Genomic DNA, 13,914 nt, shown 5'->3' with positions numbered 1-13,914 from the left:
TTACTAATGACTATTATGGGGAAATCGTCCGGGATTTCTTGGTAGGGTCAACCTCAATGGACACGTAAACTTCCCTGTAATGTTATCTCTACGATTTGAAACAATTCATGCCCATATGAAACTTTTTTGGACAAAAACTTTCCACGCAATTTCAAATTCTATGTACGGAGTTTTTAAAACTTGTGTTTTGTTAATTTCAGAAATGTCCTACATCATATGTGACACATTTATATCTGATTCTTTTGAAAGAGTGTCAACCAAGACAAATAGGCAAATAAATTTTTTTTTATATACTGACTGAAACTGAAACTGTTTTATTTTATTCAATGACTATCGTATAGAAGTAAACGTCTAATGACGTTGTATGATTATAAGTTTTATGATATACGTTACTATAAATAGTAACAAAAAGCCGTTTAAAACCGTCATTACGGCCTCTATTGACGAATCCATAATGGTGCAGTGCGCCTCACGCGCCTTTATCATAATGGCTCCGGTAAACCAGAACGTCAGCGCGTTCTAAATCATTTTCAGATGGATTGTCAAATATTGATGGCACTGTTGATGAAAAAATCAATTCAAATGATACTTAGGCCCCTATAAGTTTGTAAAAATATGTAAAATGAAAATACAAATATGAATATGAAGCGAAGGTATATAATAAAAAGGTCAATAAACGGCTGGTTGTGCTTCTAGCCATAATGGCACACCCTAGTTTCATAATGGCCCTGGGGCTAAAGCCCTCGGGCAATTATGATACTAGGTGTGCCATTATGGCAAGAAGGCACAACCAAGCCGTATATTAACCTCTTAATAAAACAAATAAGGTCTTTACTATACATAAAATACATGTACAATAAAAATATATCCATATAACGTAAATTACCCAAATTCTGATTGAAATTTAAAGAAAAGCATAACAAATATCTGACAAAGCTCATCTAAAATACATTTATATTACTATACGATTTCTTTCTGATAAAGTGCGTTTTCCAAACTTTATATTTACACAGAAAATACAGAATCGTATGCTTGATCGATTTGAAAAGTCTAGACCATATGCAGGTTTTGATCATGGAAGTCTATGGGATAGTCCCAATTTTGGTGACATATTTGCTTACAGCTTTTATGAAAAAGAAAAGGCTATAAAATAATCGCTATGTCTATATTTATTAGTTCGTTAGGATTAAATTTTGTGACTAAACCACAAAATCTAAGAATACTAGTTCCCCTTGAATATTACTAATTTTACAGCACTGAGAAATCATTTATCATTTGATGGGGATTACTTTTAATTGATTTTATAGTTGTGACCAATAAGTCGATTCACAAAATCAAATCTATATGAAAATCAAAGTACCTTTCAAAACTTAGAGATCAAAGAATTTGGATGCGGCCATAAAGTTTTATTCTAAAAAAAATAAAGTGATCTCACAGTATGCCATGCTAATCCCTTTCTTTAGTAGCACCATTTAAACCCTAAAACCAGTGTTTCAAAATGTTTCATACAGAATATCTCATCCCTAAAAAAGTATTTTGAAACTTTGTGTTTACATTTCATGAAAAATAAAATGACGAGAAGATCAAATGCTATCACTTTTACTTAAGTCCATTGATAAACATGTTTCTATTTTGATTTCAAAAAGAACCAAATTGTAGTTTTAAATCAGGATTTACGAAACGTGATAAATTATGTTTTAATTCAAAAAGATGTAAAAGTGTAAAAGATAAGAAAATAAACAGTTCAACTAGGTTAACTTTGCTAAAGTCAGCTATAAAAGAATACAAAAATTTTCTTGATAAATCGAAATTGAATTGATAAAATACAGTCCAAACTCTCTACCGTGAACACAACTAAGAACACTAACGTTTGTTTGTTGTACAGAGGATTTTGCTAGGAAGGGACTAACCAACTACAGTGAAACACTGCTCACTTAAGTAAAGCACTGATGATGCGACTGTTTGAGCTCAGTTGGTCTTTTGTTACATCCCCTGTCATTATCCTCATATTTTCTATATTAGGAATAGGCTCATAACCCTGGACAACATCCTTGAAAACCTGAAAGTTCCATAAGGCTTTAAATTTTATGTTAAAAACAGATTACACAGCTTTTAATATTGCACATGTACTTTTACAGTTAGAGCCAGAAAGGGAGATAATCAAAAACAATATATTCAATAAAACTTTTTTACTATTTTCATCTATATTCAATACTAAATTATTAATACTTATTCACACAAAATTAGGCTTCTCTACCAAAACAGCCAGTCAAAATCCGTTATATTTACATTGTGATAATCACCCATATAACTTTGGTTACATGAAAGCAATATAACTCCCATTAACGCTCCTTCCCGAGCCTTTGATGACCACATTATAATTATTGTGATTCAGGAAATCAAATGCTAAGCTGATGGTCCAAAAATGCCTTGTATAAATTGATAGCCTGGGTATTCCCTTAATGTTATTGAAAACATATGTCCAATATTTACTGTTTATCCTGGCTAAAACTTTTAAAATCATTTTATGGCATATGATAGAGGAAAGTATGATGAATTTATATTAAATAAGTCAGTTTTAATTCTGTCAGTATGTACACACCTGTGTCATATGCAGTACATAGACCTACATTAATAACTTTTTATAGGATGACACTAATTGCAGCTCTATACAATGTTTGTTCGACAGATTGCTTTACTTTGTCAATCCGCTAGATCACACATAGTTTTAGGACCAAAGCCATATCTTTTATTCTGTAAGTTTCCAGTTAATGGCACCAATCAGAATTTGTCAATATTTTTCTGAAAATTGAATATAAAATTTTCTTTATTTTCTAAGGCTTTCGTGTCTCTTTATTCATGAAATTACAAACACTGTGATAAAGGAAAATAAACTTGCACGTATCATTGCCAATTTCAGATTTATTGTTTTGTCTTTGGCTACTGAACCATTTTATATGATATTATACTGCCTGGTCAAGGTTGAGACACTCCTCCACCTGCCCCTCACCACGTGTTCGTTTGACCTTTATATAATAATTACTTTGATTCTGTTTTCTACTTTTCTCCTCAACCTGCCCCTCATCACGTGTTTGTTTGACCTTTGATATAAGTAATAACTTTTTGTTTGTTTTCCACTTTTCTCGGATCCCAAAATACTGGAATAAGTCCAGTTTATAAACTGTGAAAAATTGATTAGTGTAACTAAATTTAACTCGGTATGTCCATTTTTTCTGGCAAGTTTTGAATGTTTGCATTCATGCACGTTTTATCGATTTCTCTCTGGACGCCTGCCGGTGAAAATAGATAGGCGTTATCTATAGGTAAATCAGTTAGTGTTAACATGGTAACTGTAGCTTCTTTTACTACCAGGAAGATGGAAATATCTTAAAGCACGTGAATTAATATTTGCACACAAGAGAAGGATGTGTCGGACTTTCGTCTAATGAAAATAAGTAAAACTTATCAATAACACTGCTCAAAACCTTCATTTTTGAAACAAACAAAAAACAAAACATATCATCAAATCATTAACACCTCAACGGAATTTATTGTTTTAGATCACAGAAAATGAATATGTTTTTGTTAGGAATTGTAATGATTATGACGTGTAACTGTCACATACCTGGAGGTAAGAGTGAAGAGTCTAGCCAGGAGCCAAGATGTTACTCCAGATTTGATTATGATTACAAGGTAAGAACGGAAAAAGATGTTGCATTTATTTTATGAAAGAATTAAGCTTTAAATATATAAATTGCTAACTGTATTGACGTGCATTGGGCAGTGAGAGGTCATACCAACACGGGTGATGCTGGATGCTCAAGGGTGTTTTTAATCTAGTACAGACCGTAAATTTAACATGTTTTAAGCAGCTAAACATGATTATCTGTCCTTTAACAAGGTAACCTGCTCGGCATAGTTGCCTTTTATGTATCGAAATTCTAACTCGTTATATCGGTCAAATGCTTGAATTTTAAGACTGACCTCATAACTAGCTTTGTTGCCTCGGATCCAGAGTAGTAAGACCGTATGTTTTTAAAAATGACGGATTTTAATATGTAGTAAATGCAAGAGTTACGACATAATGATTTCTTTGATAGCTACTGGAAAAACTGACAAAGCTGGAAGAGAGACAAGAAACGATGGAAGATCTGTTGAACAGCCAGAGTGACCTTATAAACGAACTGAAAGAGAAACTTAGAGGTATGGCAGGATATATATAACATTTCAGCAAGCTGATGAAGGTGTTTATGTATAGGGTATCAACAGTTAATGCAGTATCTAAGGGCTATACTGAAATTTTCAACTTACGATTTGTGTTGTAAATCCGGACCACCAAGACGACCTGATTTGTATGAAGAATTTAGAAATCTCTTAACAATGGAGAATCAATTTTGATCTTCTAATAGGTTGCATCTTACAATACTCGCCTAAATCTCCACATAATAATGTAGCCTACAACAATCAAGACCTAAATCTCCACGTATGTTGCATCGTACAATAGGCGCCGAAAACTTGATGTATATTGCTTCGCACAATCGAGACTCAAAATTTCACGTATGCTGCATCGTACTTTCGAGGCCTAAATCTCTACGTATCGTGGCTTTAACCTCCACGTAAGTTGCATCGTATAATAGACACCTAAAATCTATCTTATAATGGACGCCTAAACCTCTACTGTATATATTGTGCGTTTTAAAGACGCGCCACAAAATAACTGTATTCTTTTGGTAATTATACATGCTTTGCATGAAGAAAATGAGAAATAACAAGTATCTAGTTACAAATTGACAGTGACATATAAGGCCAAGACAATGTGTTTAATGTCTAAATATATTATTAAATTAATGTAGTAGTATGCACAGTACTTGATGTATTAAGATGAGTTTAGACCACACTTTGTTGCTACAGTGTAAGATAGTTATTGTTGTATGATTATAGAACTATATTGAATGACTCAATAAGTTTGTAGATGAAGTTGTGAAAACACATTTATTCAGGAAGGGCCTAAATTGTCCATCAGTCATCTTGTAGAATAGCTGTATTATACCAGTATTATCAGAATGATTTGCACGAAGTTCATGTGGAAGGGAAAAGTAGGTCACTAGGTCGTGGTGGGTCTTTAATCGACCTGGCTGGGAGGGGTTCGTGACCACTGCGGTCCACTGCATTATTGTGCAGGATGTGAAGTATTTTCGGCAACCTGATTTCTTATTCAGTGGTCATCTACCTTACATTGTAACCAATGTAGCATTGAATTTTAGTTGGTTACCGAAAGATTACAGAATTGAACAATTATATTGCTCTACCTATTTTGCTCGTTTTTTTGAGATTACCAAGTCGGAAAAAAAACGCACAATTTTTTTCGGTTAAGGTAATAACTTCCAAAATTCTAATTATGACTCCATTGTATAACAATTGAAACTCAAGCCTTTACTACGTAATTAATATTTTATCTCTATTGATGCCGAAATCTTACCAAATCTAGTTTTCATTAAGATAATAAATGAAATTGTCCTCTCATAGTTTTTAAAAATATGCTCTAAATATAGCAGAAATAGCACTGGATGTAACTAAGGTATTATACTTTAAGCGTCCTGTTAGTAGATCTGCAGGGGTAGAGTATAGAACTTTCTATATAGTAGATGGCAGAATTTCAACGACTTCGATATTTTTCATACGTATTTTACATTATGTATTTTACATACTGTGAAATCAGTCAATTTCGTGATTTTGGTAAAAACCGGCTATTTCGTGGAGTTATGAATTCATGAAATTCAGGTTTTGTAAATTAAGTAAACAGAGATTTTATTTGCTTGCTCAGATTTAAGTTCGTTGATTGATTCAACCTCGAAATCTACATGTACGCAAATTATTTCCCCACGAATTACTTCACAGCTCTTTTTATCAATATAAAATTGATAACTTACATTTAACCTGTTTTCACTTTGCCATTTCTGATGTTAATTTATACTCAATTCAGTATCCATGTTGCCCCACTGGGGAGACTGGAGCGCCTGGAGTGACTGCTATATGAACTGTACGGGAAAAACCGGAGGACGTGTACAGACTAGATCAAGGGAAACCATTGCACATTCTCCAACGAAAGGACCACAGCAAGAGGCGGAAGAACGACCATGTAATGCCGTACAATTTGCAGGTTAGTTTTATACAGATACTTATTAGACTTTGAGAAATAGTAAAAAGATCTAGAGGCGGTGAATATGACTTTATATTTGATCCCTGTGCAGAGGAAATAAAACAGGAGGGCTTACAGTTGGTGTTATGCCCATGAAATATTTGCTTCATTACCTAAGTAGTTTCCCAAAATGTCACATTTCTTCTTTAAATAGTACTTCGAAACACTGCTAAACTTTTGACAAGAACGCACATGGTATGAGCTTATTGCGAATTATAACTGAGTACGTATCAGGTCATTCCATGTTCATCTACTTGTAGAATTCGCAAGAAACAGTAAAAATTAGGACTTACAATCATTTTATACATCATTGTGTGAAATAAATTTGTAGACTGTTGTATTCTTTCTTTAATATCATGAGTCTGTTATACAGGGAATGTCTCCAAAAAGCATTTTGGGCCATAAACTCTACATGGAGAATAGGAGTATGAAATCGAGCAGTGAAACTGCGAGCAGACTGCATAATGATGTTTTCACTGGGCGATTCTTAAATCGACGTTTTATCTATGGCAAAACTAAACATATGATAAAGCAATTTTACAACCCATAACAATTAAATGACAAAAAACATTATCGTTTGGTATTGTGGTGCATGAAATTTAAGATAACTATAAGAAATTCGCTTAAAAGATGGGACAGAGGATACCCCTAACTGTTCCGCCAAACCCAAGAGTCAACCCTGAAATTTTACGTACTATGTACCTGTGTTCTAGATATGGATGGGATATCAATACTTTTGTCCAGTAGTTCCTACACAACAAGTTCAGCATATAATACGCGTCCCTGTACTGGCGAGCCAATCGACCAGAACACTACAGGAAACCATTAAGAATACAGGCAATAAAATCGTTTCATTAAAATTCGTCAAATAAAGCCTGTAAACGTCGATGAAAAAAGGATCTCGAAAGCATGGCTACGCCAATGCCGACCATATAAATTACCTGCAAAAGTATTGAGTCGAGTAGGAAATTACCATAAAATTTCGGATATTAAAACTGACATGTTTTGTTTGAATTAAATTGTTTTTATTTATACATGTGAGTCGTATAAATAGCTCAACAGCTGTTTAAAGTGTTTTCTGTGTTGACACAGCAGTAAATGATACGGGCTTTTGACTATGATAAAAAGCAGTTTGTTTCCAGACTTTTGAAAGGCACTGTATCATTAAATAAAATTTCTACTACGAATCTTTTCTCTTATTAGCTGTTAAATACAGCGGAAGATATTTTACTCGTTTACAGGCTGTATCAAAAGCTATGGAACGGATGATAATTTTGGCGTGACCTATGACTTTGCTGATCAGATTGCGGTATCTACTTGCACAACGCTTCTGTCGGGAATTAACTACGTGTATGCAATTAGACGAAAATGCTCTGCTCTTTCTGTCTCGTGTGTAGAAACGTGCAAACATGTTGGGTATGCAGTTAGTTAAGTTGATGTTATTTACCATTAACTAATTCAATCATACACCTATATAACACGAGACATTTGTGCACCGAGGCGAGCAAAGGGAAACAGCGATCATGAATTGAAGTACGTACATTCATATCGATGCACGCCAAAAAGCGGTTGTCCGCATAAGAAGTATCCCGTTTTTTGCCACCATATGTTAAACCGAATATTATTTCTACCGCTGAAAACATTTATCATAGATCATATAATTAAAAATGTATAGAGTTAGCATATTGAATTTTTAATCTTGGTTGACATTTGAAGCAGTGATATGTTGTTAACTTTTTCAAAATTAAACACGACGTCTGTTTATGGAAAACGGAATATCTACTTGATAGTTTATGTAATTAAGGACAAGCGACATTTTACAGGAAAAGGCATTCGACGTTAAAGTTAAATGAAAGTGAAACTAACATTATTGCTTCTTACTTTAGTACATCAAAACCTGAAATGTGTAATGCTACTTTAGAAAGTTATTGGATTTACATTTATGTATTCTACATTTCATTCTAATGATATATATTGGTTAAATTTGTCTGTTTTCCTTTTGCAGAAAAACATGTTTCAATTCGCTACATGTTCATCGGGGTTCCACGATCTTGCCGAGGGATAAAGATGGCGCTCTGGGATTGTATTTGTACAAGTACAACAGCTGTTCAAGGAATTACTGCGGTCCTAACTTCTGCTGCTGTCACGATTAGTATGATGTTGTCCTGTGTAGATACTGACTGTAAATAAACATACACGCTGGACACTGCGGAAATATTTTACTATTGTACACACTGTTTGTGTATGTGAGCTAAATAGATATTATACAAAATGCTTGTTTCATTCTTGATAATCTCGAATAACTTACAGACAAAACAGTATGATAACTAATGTCAGGTTGATTATTTGGAGTATTGCCTTGCGACGGTCAGTAACGTTACCTTTGTAAAGGGAACTAGAGCTTAAAACCTGACATGCCGGCCTCACAGGTATCCTAAATGTAACGTGGAAATCGAAACAAAACATTAAGCATTTTCGCATGCAAGATATGTGTTGGTTCAGTCTGCGAGCTTTTTTTGATGTAATATTTGTTGTAAATTAGTGAAATTTTAAAAACTTTTTCGGATCTCTTGATAGATCAAACCTTTAACGCCTGTCATCTAATTTTATTTTTAAAGTTGGTAAGCCGATCTTTAACTTTACAACTGTTTTTTTATTTTGTAAACTCCTATTGTTATGACTACGTTTGAAGCTTTAATATACAAAAAGTAATACAGAGTTTGCAAATTCTCATAATTTCGGATTGCGAACTAGGGTATGAAAGTAACAGGCGAGGATTAGATCAAACCTTTGTCGCCTGTCATCTAATTTTATTTTTAAAGTTGGTAAGCCGATATTTAACTTTACAACTGTTTATTTATTTTGTAAAATCCTATTGTTATGTTACGTTTGAAGCTTTAATATACAAAAAGTAATATAGAGTTTAAATATTCTGGGAACTAGGGTATGAAAGTAGCAGGAGAGGATTAGATTGACAGAATGGATGCGAATGTGACTTTTTCCAAGGGTGTTAATAAAATGTACAACACCCCTCACGCCCCCTAGCAACAGCTTAAACGGAGCTCTATTATACAAATATTAAATGAACTTGTACGGCTAAATTGTATGTAAAGTGTAATCATAAATGTTCTAAACTTGGGCACATTACACGTTTATTGAAAAAAAGAATAAAGTCCTACTCGAACGCTTATTCGTGCAAGTACCACCTCTCTGATCTAAAATTACTTACACAAGAAATACATACAAGTCCACCTTGTCGACTCCATGGAATTGATATTGCAGGGCTATATTTGCACGGACGTGATCGAATATATTGTCAATGAGTCAAACAACTTAAATATATAGGACGTTTTTATATAATGTATAATTATCATTCATTTACATTATTTATGATGTGACGTTATTTCTGATTATGTGAAATAGCATTATTGATTTCATGCAGTTTCAGTACTAAGATATTGAACTCATTCATTAAAGGTGACAAAATTTAAGTACATTTGAACTGTTCAGTAATAAAACTACGTTAATAACATATGAGCCCGACGTGCGATTTTGGGTCTTTGAACAAAATGTTGACATTTGAAGCTTTTACTGAATCTGTATAATAAGTCTTAACTTAGATCAATAGTCATTGTTTCATGAATTTTGATCCGTTATTAATAGATATATAGATCTATAGAGATTTTCGTTGCAACCCGTTTCTGAAATCTGAAAATGTTTGACGTTGTTTTGCGCCTGTAATGAACGTTGTTCTTAATTTTAAGATGTTAAATTATGACAAAAAGATTGTATACTTACATAGCATAACCATAATAGATATCAGATATATAATTTGATTTAATGTTTGATATAACTGCAACTTCTAAATTTAATTGTTTAAAAACAAACTTGTGATACATGTACCTTTCGACAGTCCAACAGGCCATCCTTAAAATGTGTATTTTTGCCACTTCTGACCAAGTATTTCGAGGTAATTAAAAATCTACAGTTTTTTAGAACATCAAACTACAACACAGTGTAACTTCCTTGATAGACAATATTTCGCACGGATGTAGATGCTTTAACAAGCGTTGCCAAGCGTATCGCCATTTTTCGGGCACATGTTTTTGCATTTCTCCGAATACGCACAAGGACTGTCCACAATTCATATATATTTACACGGTTGTAGGCCTAATCTTTCGACCTAATCTTTAGACTGACAAGTGTGCGGGACTATAACGTTTTCTATGAGACATATAATTCAAATCGCATTAAGTAACATTTAACTTCTATGCACACGAAGATGAAACATCTAAAACATCTGATATTTTTTATTAATTCATGAAGTAAGATTTATATTAAAATACTGCATTCAGTTGAAGGGCGTTACTGTAAACTAATTACATGTACAACATTAGGTTTCTACAAAACATATACTTTGTAAAACATACAGAAAAATAACCTGACAGTTATGTTCAGTCATCGGGCGCTTATTATCCCAAACTGAAAAATATGTCTTCTGACGCTGAAAAAAAAAACTGATATTATTTGACATGATTTAATAACAATTAACCGGGTTCGAACCCTTTTGTTTAGTTTGCCTTGTTGGTTTACGATGCTCTGCTCATCGATGCATACACATCTGAAGGATTCATTTTTGACTGCGTTCATGAAACGTTATTATTCCTGTGTATATTTGTCTTTGCTTTTCAGTACAAATTCCCTACTAATTGTAAACGGTACTTGAATGAAGAAGTTTGTAAAACAAAATAACATGTTCTTTGTTCTGTTTTCGTTTTACCAATAAATCAAAGTTACTTTTATTTTTACTTTTTTTTACTTCTACTTAACACGTGTTGAACAAGATAAAAATGTGTGAATAAAATGCCTTTGTAGACACAATATCATTAAAAGGCAAACTGAATGTTTTATGTCAATGGCATAAATTTATAAAATGGATTCCCAATTGGAATTCAGATATGGTACTGATGATATAAAACGCTGAATACCATCTTAATGTTAACCATTTAATATAGGGGTTACAGTGATGTACACAAAGTCGCCGGTGTAACATTAAATTATGACCCCGTTGAAAATAGACCCCATGAGTCCTTTTTCAACGTTGATCGAGAACTGACATCGTCAACATTTCAACATTAAATTTTGATCAAAACGTCCTTTTTCAACGTTTACAATTGACCCCGCCAACATTTCAACATTAAATTATAATCAAAAGGTCCTTATTCAACGTTGAGAACTGACATCGTCAACATTTCAACATTAAAGTTTTATCAAAAGGTCCTTTTTCAACGTTTACAATTGACCCCGCCAACATTTCAGCATTAAATTTTGATCAATGGGTCAATTATCAACAGGGTCAATATTTAATGTTACACAGGTCTGCATGTTGCCACGGATGAAATATATGAAAACCCGTTACCATGCTGGACACGATTGGTTCTGCCTTTGCTACCAGTGTAGATCATGATCAACCTGTACACCCGCGTTCACTATTCATGAAGTGTCTTTTGGGTAAGTACCCATTTTAACAGTTAATGTTACTGTCCAAAATGGAGGATGGACAAGTTCATTAAAGAAATTTAGCAGGATAAGGGTTAGTATCAGATAGAGAAATCATACTGGGTGATTTTTCAGGATCGTACCATTTCTGTGGAAACAAAAACATACTAAAGACATACAGATAATAAAATTTATTTTTCATCCAAATTGAAAACAGATTGATAACCGGATAACCGAAAGATGTGATAAATATGTATAGTTACTACTCTTGAATCAGATTCAGTTAAGTTTAAAATAATATATTGTCCACATAATGGAGAACTCGATATTTTCATATTTTGTTTTAAAAAAGAAAATATCATTTTTGTGACTACATGTACATTTATGTGTTTTAAAAAGTTTTTTATTCTACTTTGTTCCGGTCTGCCATGCATTTTCGGAGTTTATTGCCATTTGAATACGGCCCGAGGCAACTTGCATACGCCATAACTCTATTCTTTAACGCCATTTATCAGATGCGACATTGGGCCGCTGGCGTAGATAGCCACATCTTCGCCACCGTGTGTCTCAGACCGTAGCGGTGCTCCAGAAGGAAATTGGAAATCCGCCGCAACTGAAATGCAAGTACGCAATAACTCAGTTAAAAGTTGCATGATAATTCAGTTACTATTTTATGTGTATTTTGGAGTTTAATCTTACCATTTATATAAACAATATGGTTATTTCAACTTGAGTGGATTTTGCCAGATCGATCTCACGAGGCGCGTAATGGCAGAAAATCCACGCGAGCCGAATATTAAATCCCAGATCTAGCTACTGTTATAATGACCCTTTAGTACCTACTTCCATCTTTTGTTCGGTGTTTTATTATCGAACAAAACCTGTATTGTTTATCAATGCTAAAATGCGACTAAGTGAAGTTTTACCAACTGTGTAAAGTTATGCATATATGAAAAAAATAGTCCGGAAGCATGCAGTGCAAAAGATATAAGAAGGATTATTTCTGCCTTTTCATATTTATACTTGTGTAATAGGAGCCATATTTTTACAGAATTTATTTAGTTACATAATAAATTTCAATTCTGGTCACACATACAAGAATGTCGCTTTACATAGTATAATACACCCGAAGCAATGTGCCTATCAAGGTTTAGAATTATGGGTCTAAGTGTTCTGAAGTTAATTGAGCGGGAGAAAACGTTGAATACAAGAAGACAAGTTCTTACGAATATGCCACAGCTAATTTAATATGTTGCATTTGTTGTCAATCTTTTACACTTTTTACATAAAAAACTCACTTTGATTCAAAGACGTTTCCGAAATATACTCAAACTTTGTTTCTTACTTGTATCCACTCCCGTTAGATCTGCTATTGGCTCAGCGTAAGCTGGTCCATTACTGTACTGTAATATCGTCCTGGGTTTTCCGTCCAGTGCTGCGGGACTTTCACGATCTTCTAATCCTGTTTATATTTGTATAAAATCAGTTTATTAGCGTTAGGGAACAACATACACACCTACTTCGTAGAGGTATAGAATGCATTAAGAAATCATGGATATCTTGGGTATAATAGATACTAAGCTACTAAAAACTGCTTCACCTTTAGCCTGCTAAATTTCTAAAATGGACTGGTCCATCATTCAATTTGGGCAATACCATTTATTGTTCAAAGGTAAGATCACTGAAAATTGTCTGACTGATAAGCGAACAGTGCAGATCATGATCAGCCTGCACGGATGTGAATGCTATGAGACTGCACGGATGTGCAGGCTGTGCAGGCTGATCTTGGTCTGCACTGATCGCAAAGGCAGAATGGATTGCTGCCAGCAGGCTAAGGGTTAAGTTACATTTGAGCCGTTGAGAAAACCAACATAGAGGCTTTGCGACCAGCATGGATCAAGACCAGCCTGCACACTCGCGCAGTCTGGTTAGGATCTATTTTGTTCGCTTTCGAAGGATATAGCAATTACAGAAACTGTTAGTGAATAGCATGGATTCTGACCAGACTGTGCGGATGCGCAGGCTTGTCTGGATCAATGCTGGACGCAAACGCACTATGTTGGTTTTCTCATGGTGCAGTTCATTTATAAATATGCACACAAACAAGAATATTAGTGAAGAAATAGTGAAGAAATAGTCTTATCCAAATTAAGGGTATGAGATGTGATGGATGCTTAAATCATACTCCATCACTCATTTTAAGTTAATTTAGAAGT

At 34.0% G+C, this 13,914-nt stretch overlaps 1 protein-coding gene across 1 annotated transcript; it reads left to right on the top strand.

Moving 5' to 3' along the window:
* The first annotated feature begins 3,309 nt into the window (after positions 1 to 3,309).
* Positions 3,310 to 11,001, top strand: LOC123547177 (uncharacterized). The gene is made up of 5 exons (XM_045334084.2): positions 3,310 to 3,693; positions 4,101 to 4,203; positions 5,984 to 6,160; positions 7,441 to 7,615; positions 8,205 to 11,001. Exons 1-5 carry the CDS (start codon positions 3,571 to 3,573, stop codon positions 8,350 to 8,352), a joined length of 726 nt encoding a protein of 241 aa, XP_045190019.2. The 5' UTR covers positions 3,310 to 3,570; the 3' UTR covers positions 8,353 to 11,001.
* The last annotated feature ends 2,913 nt before the right edge of the window (positions 11,002 to 13,914 follow it).

This window comes from Mercenaria mercenaria, chromosome 9 (genome assembly GCF_021730395.1).
Source record: "Mercenaria mercenaria strain notata chromosome 9, MADL_Memer_1, whole genome shotgun sequence".
Taxonomy (NCBI): Eukaryota; Metazoa; Mollusca; class Bivalvia; order Venerida; family Veneridae; genus Mercenaria; species Mercenaria mercenaria.
The sequence above is the reverse complement of the archived record's forward strand: the minus strand, read 5'-3'. Positions and strand labels throughout refer to the sequence as shown.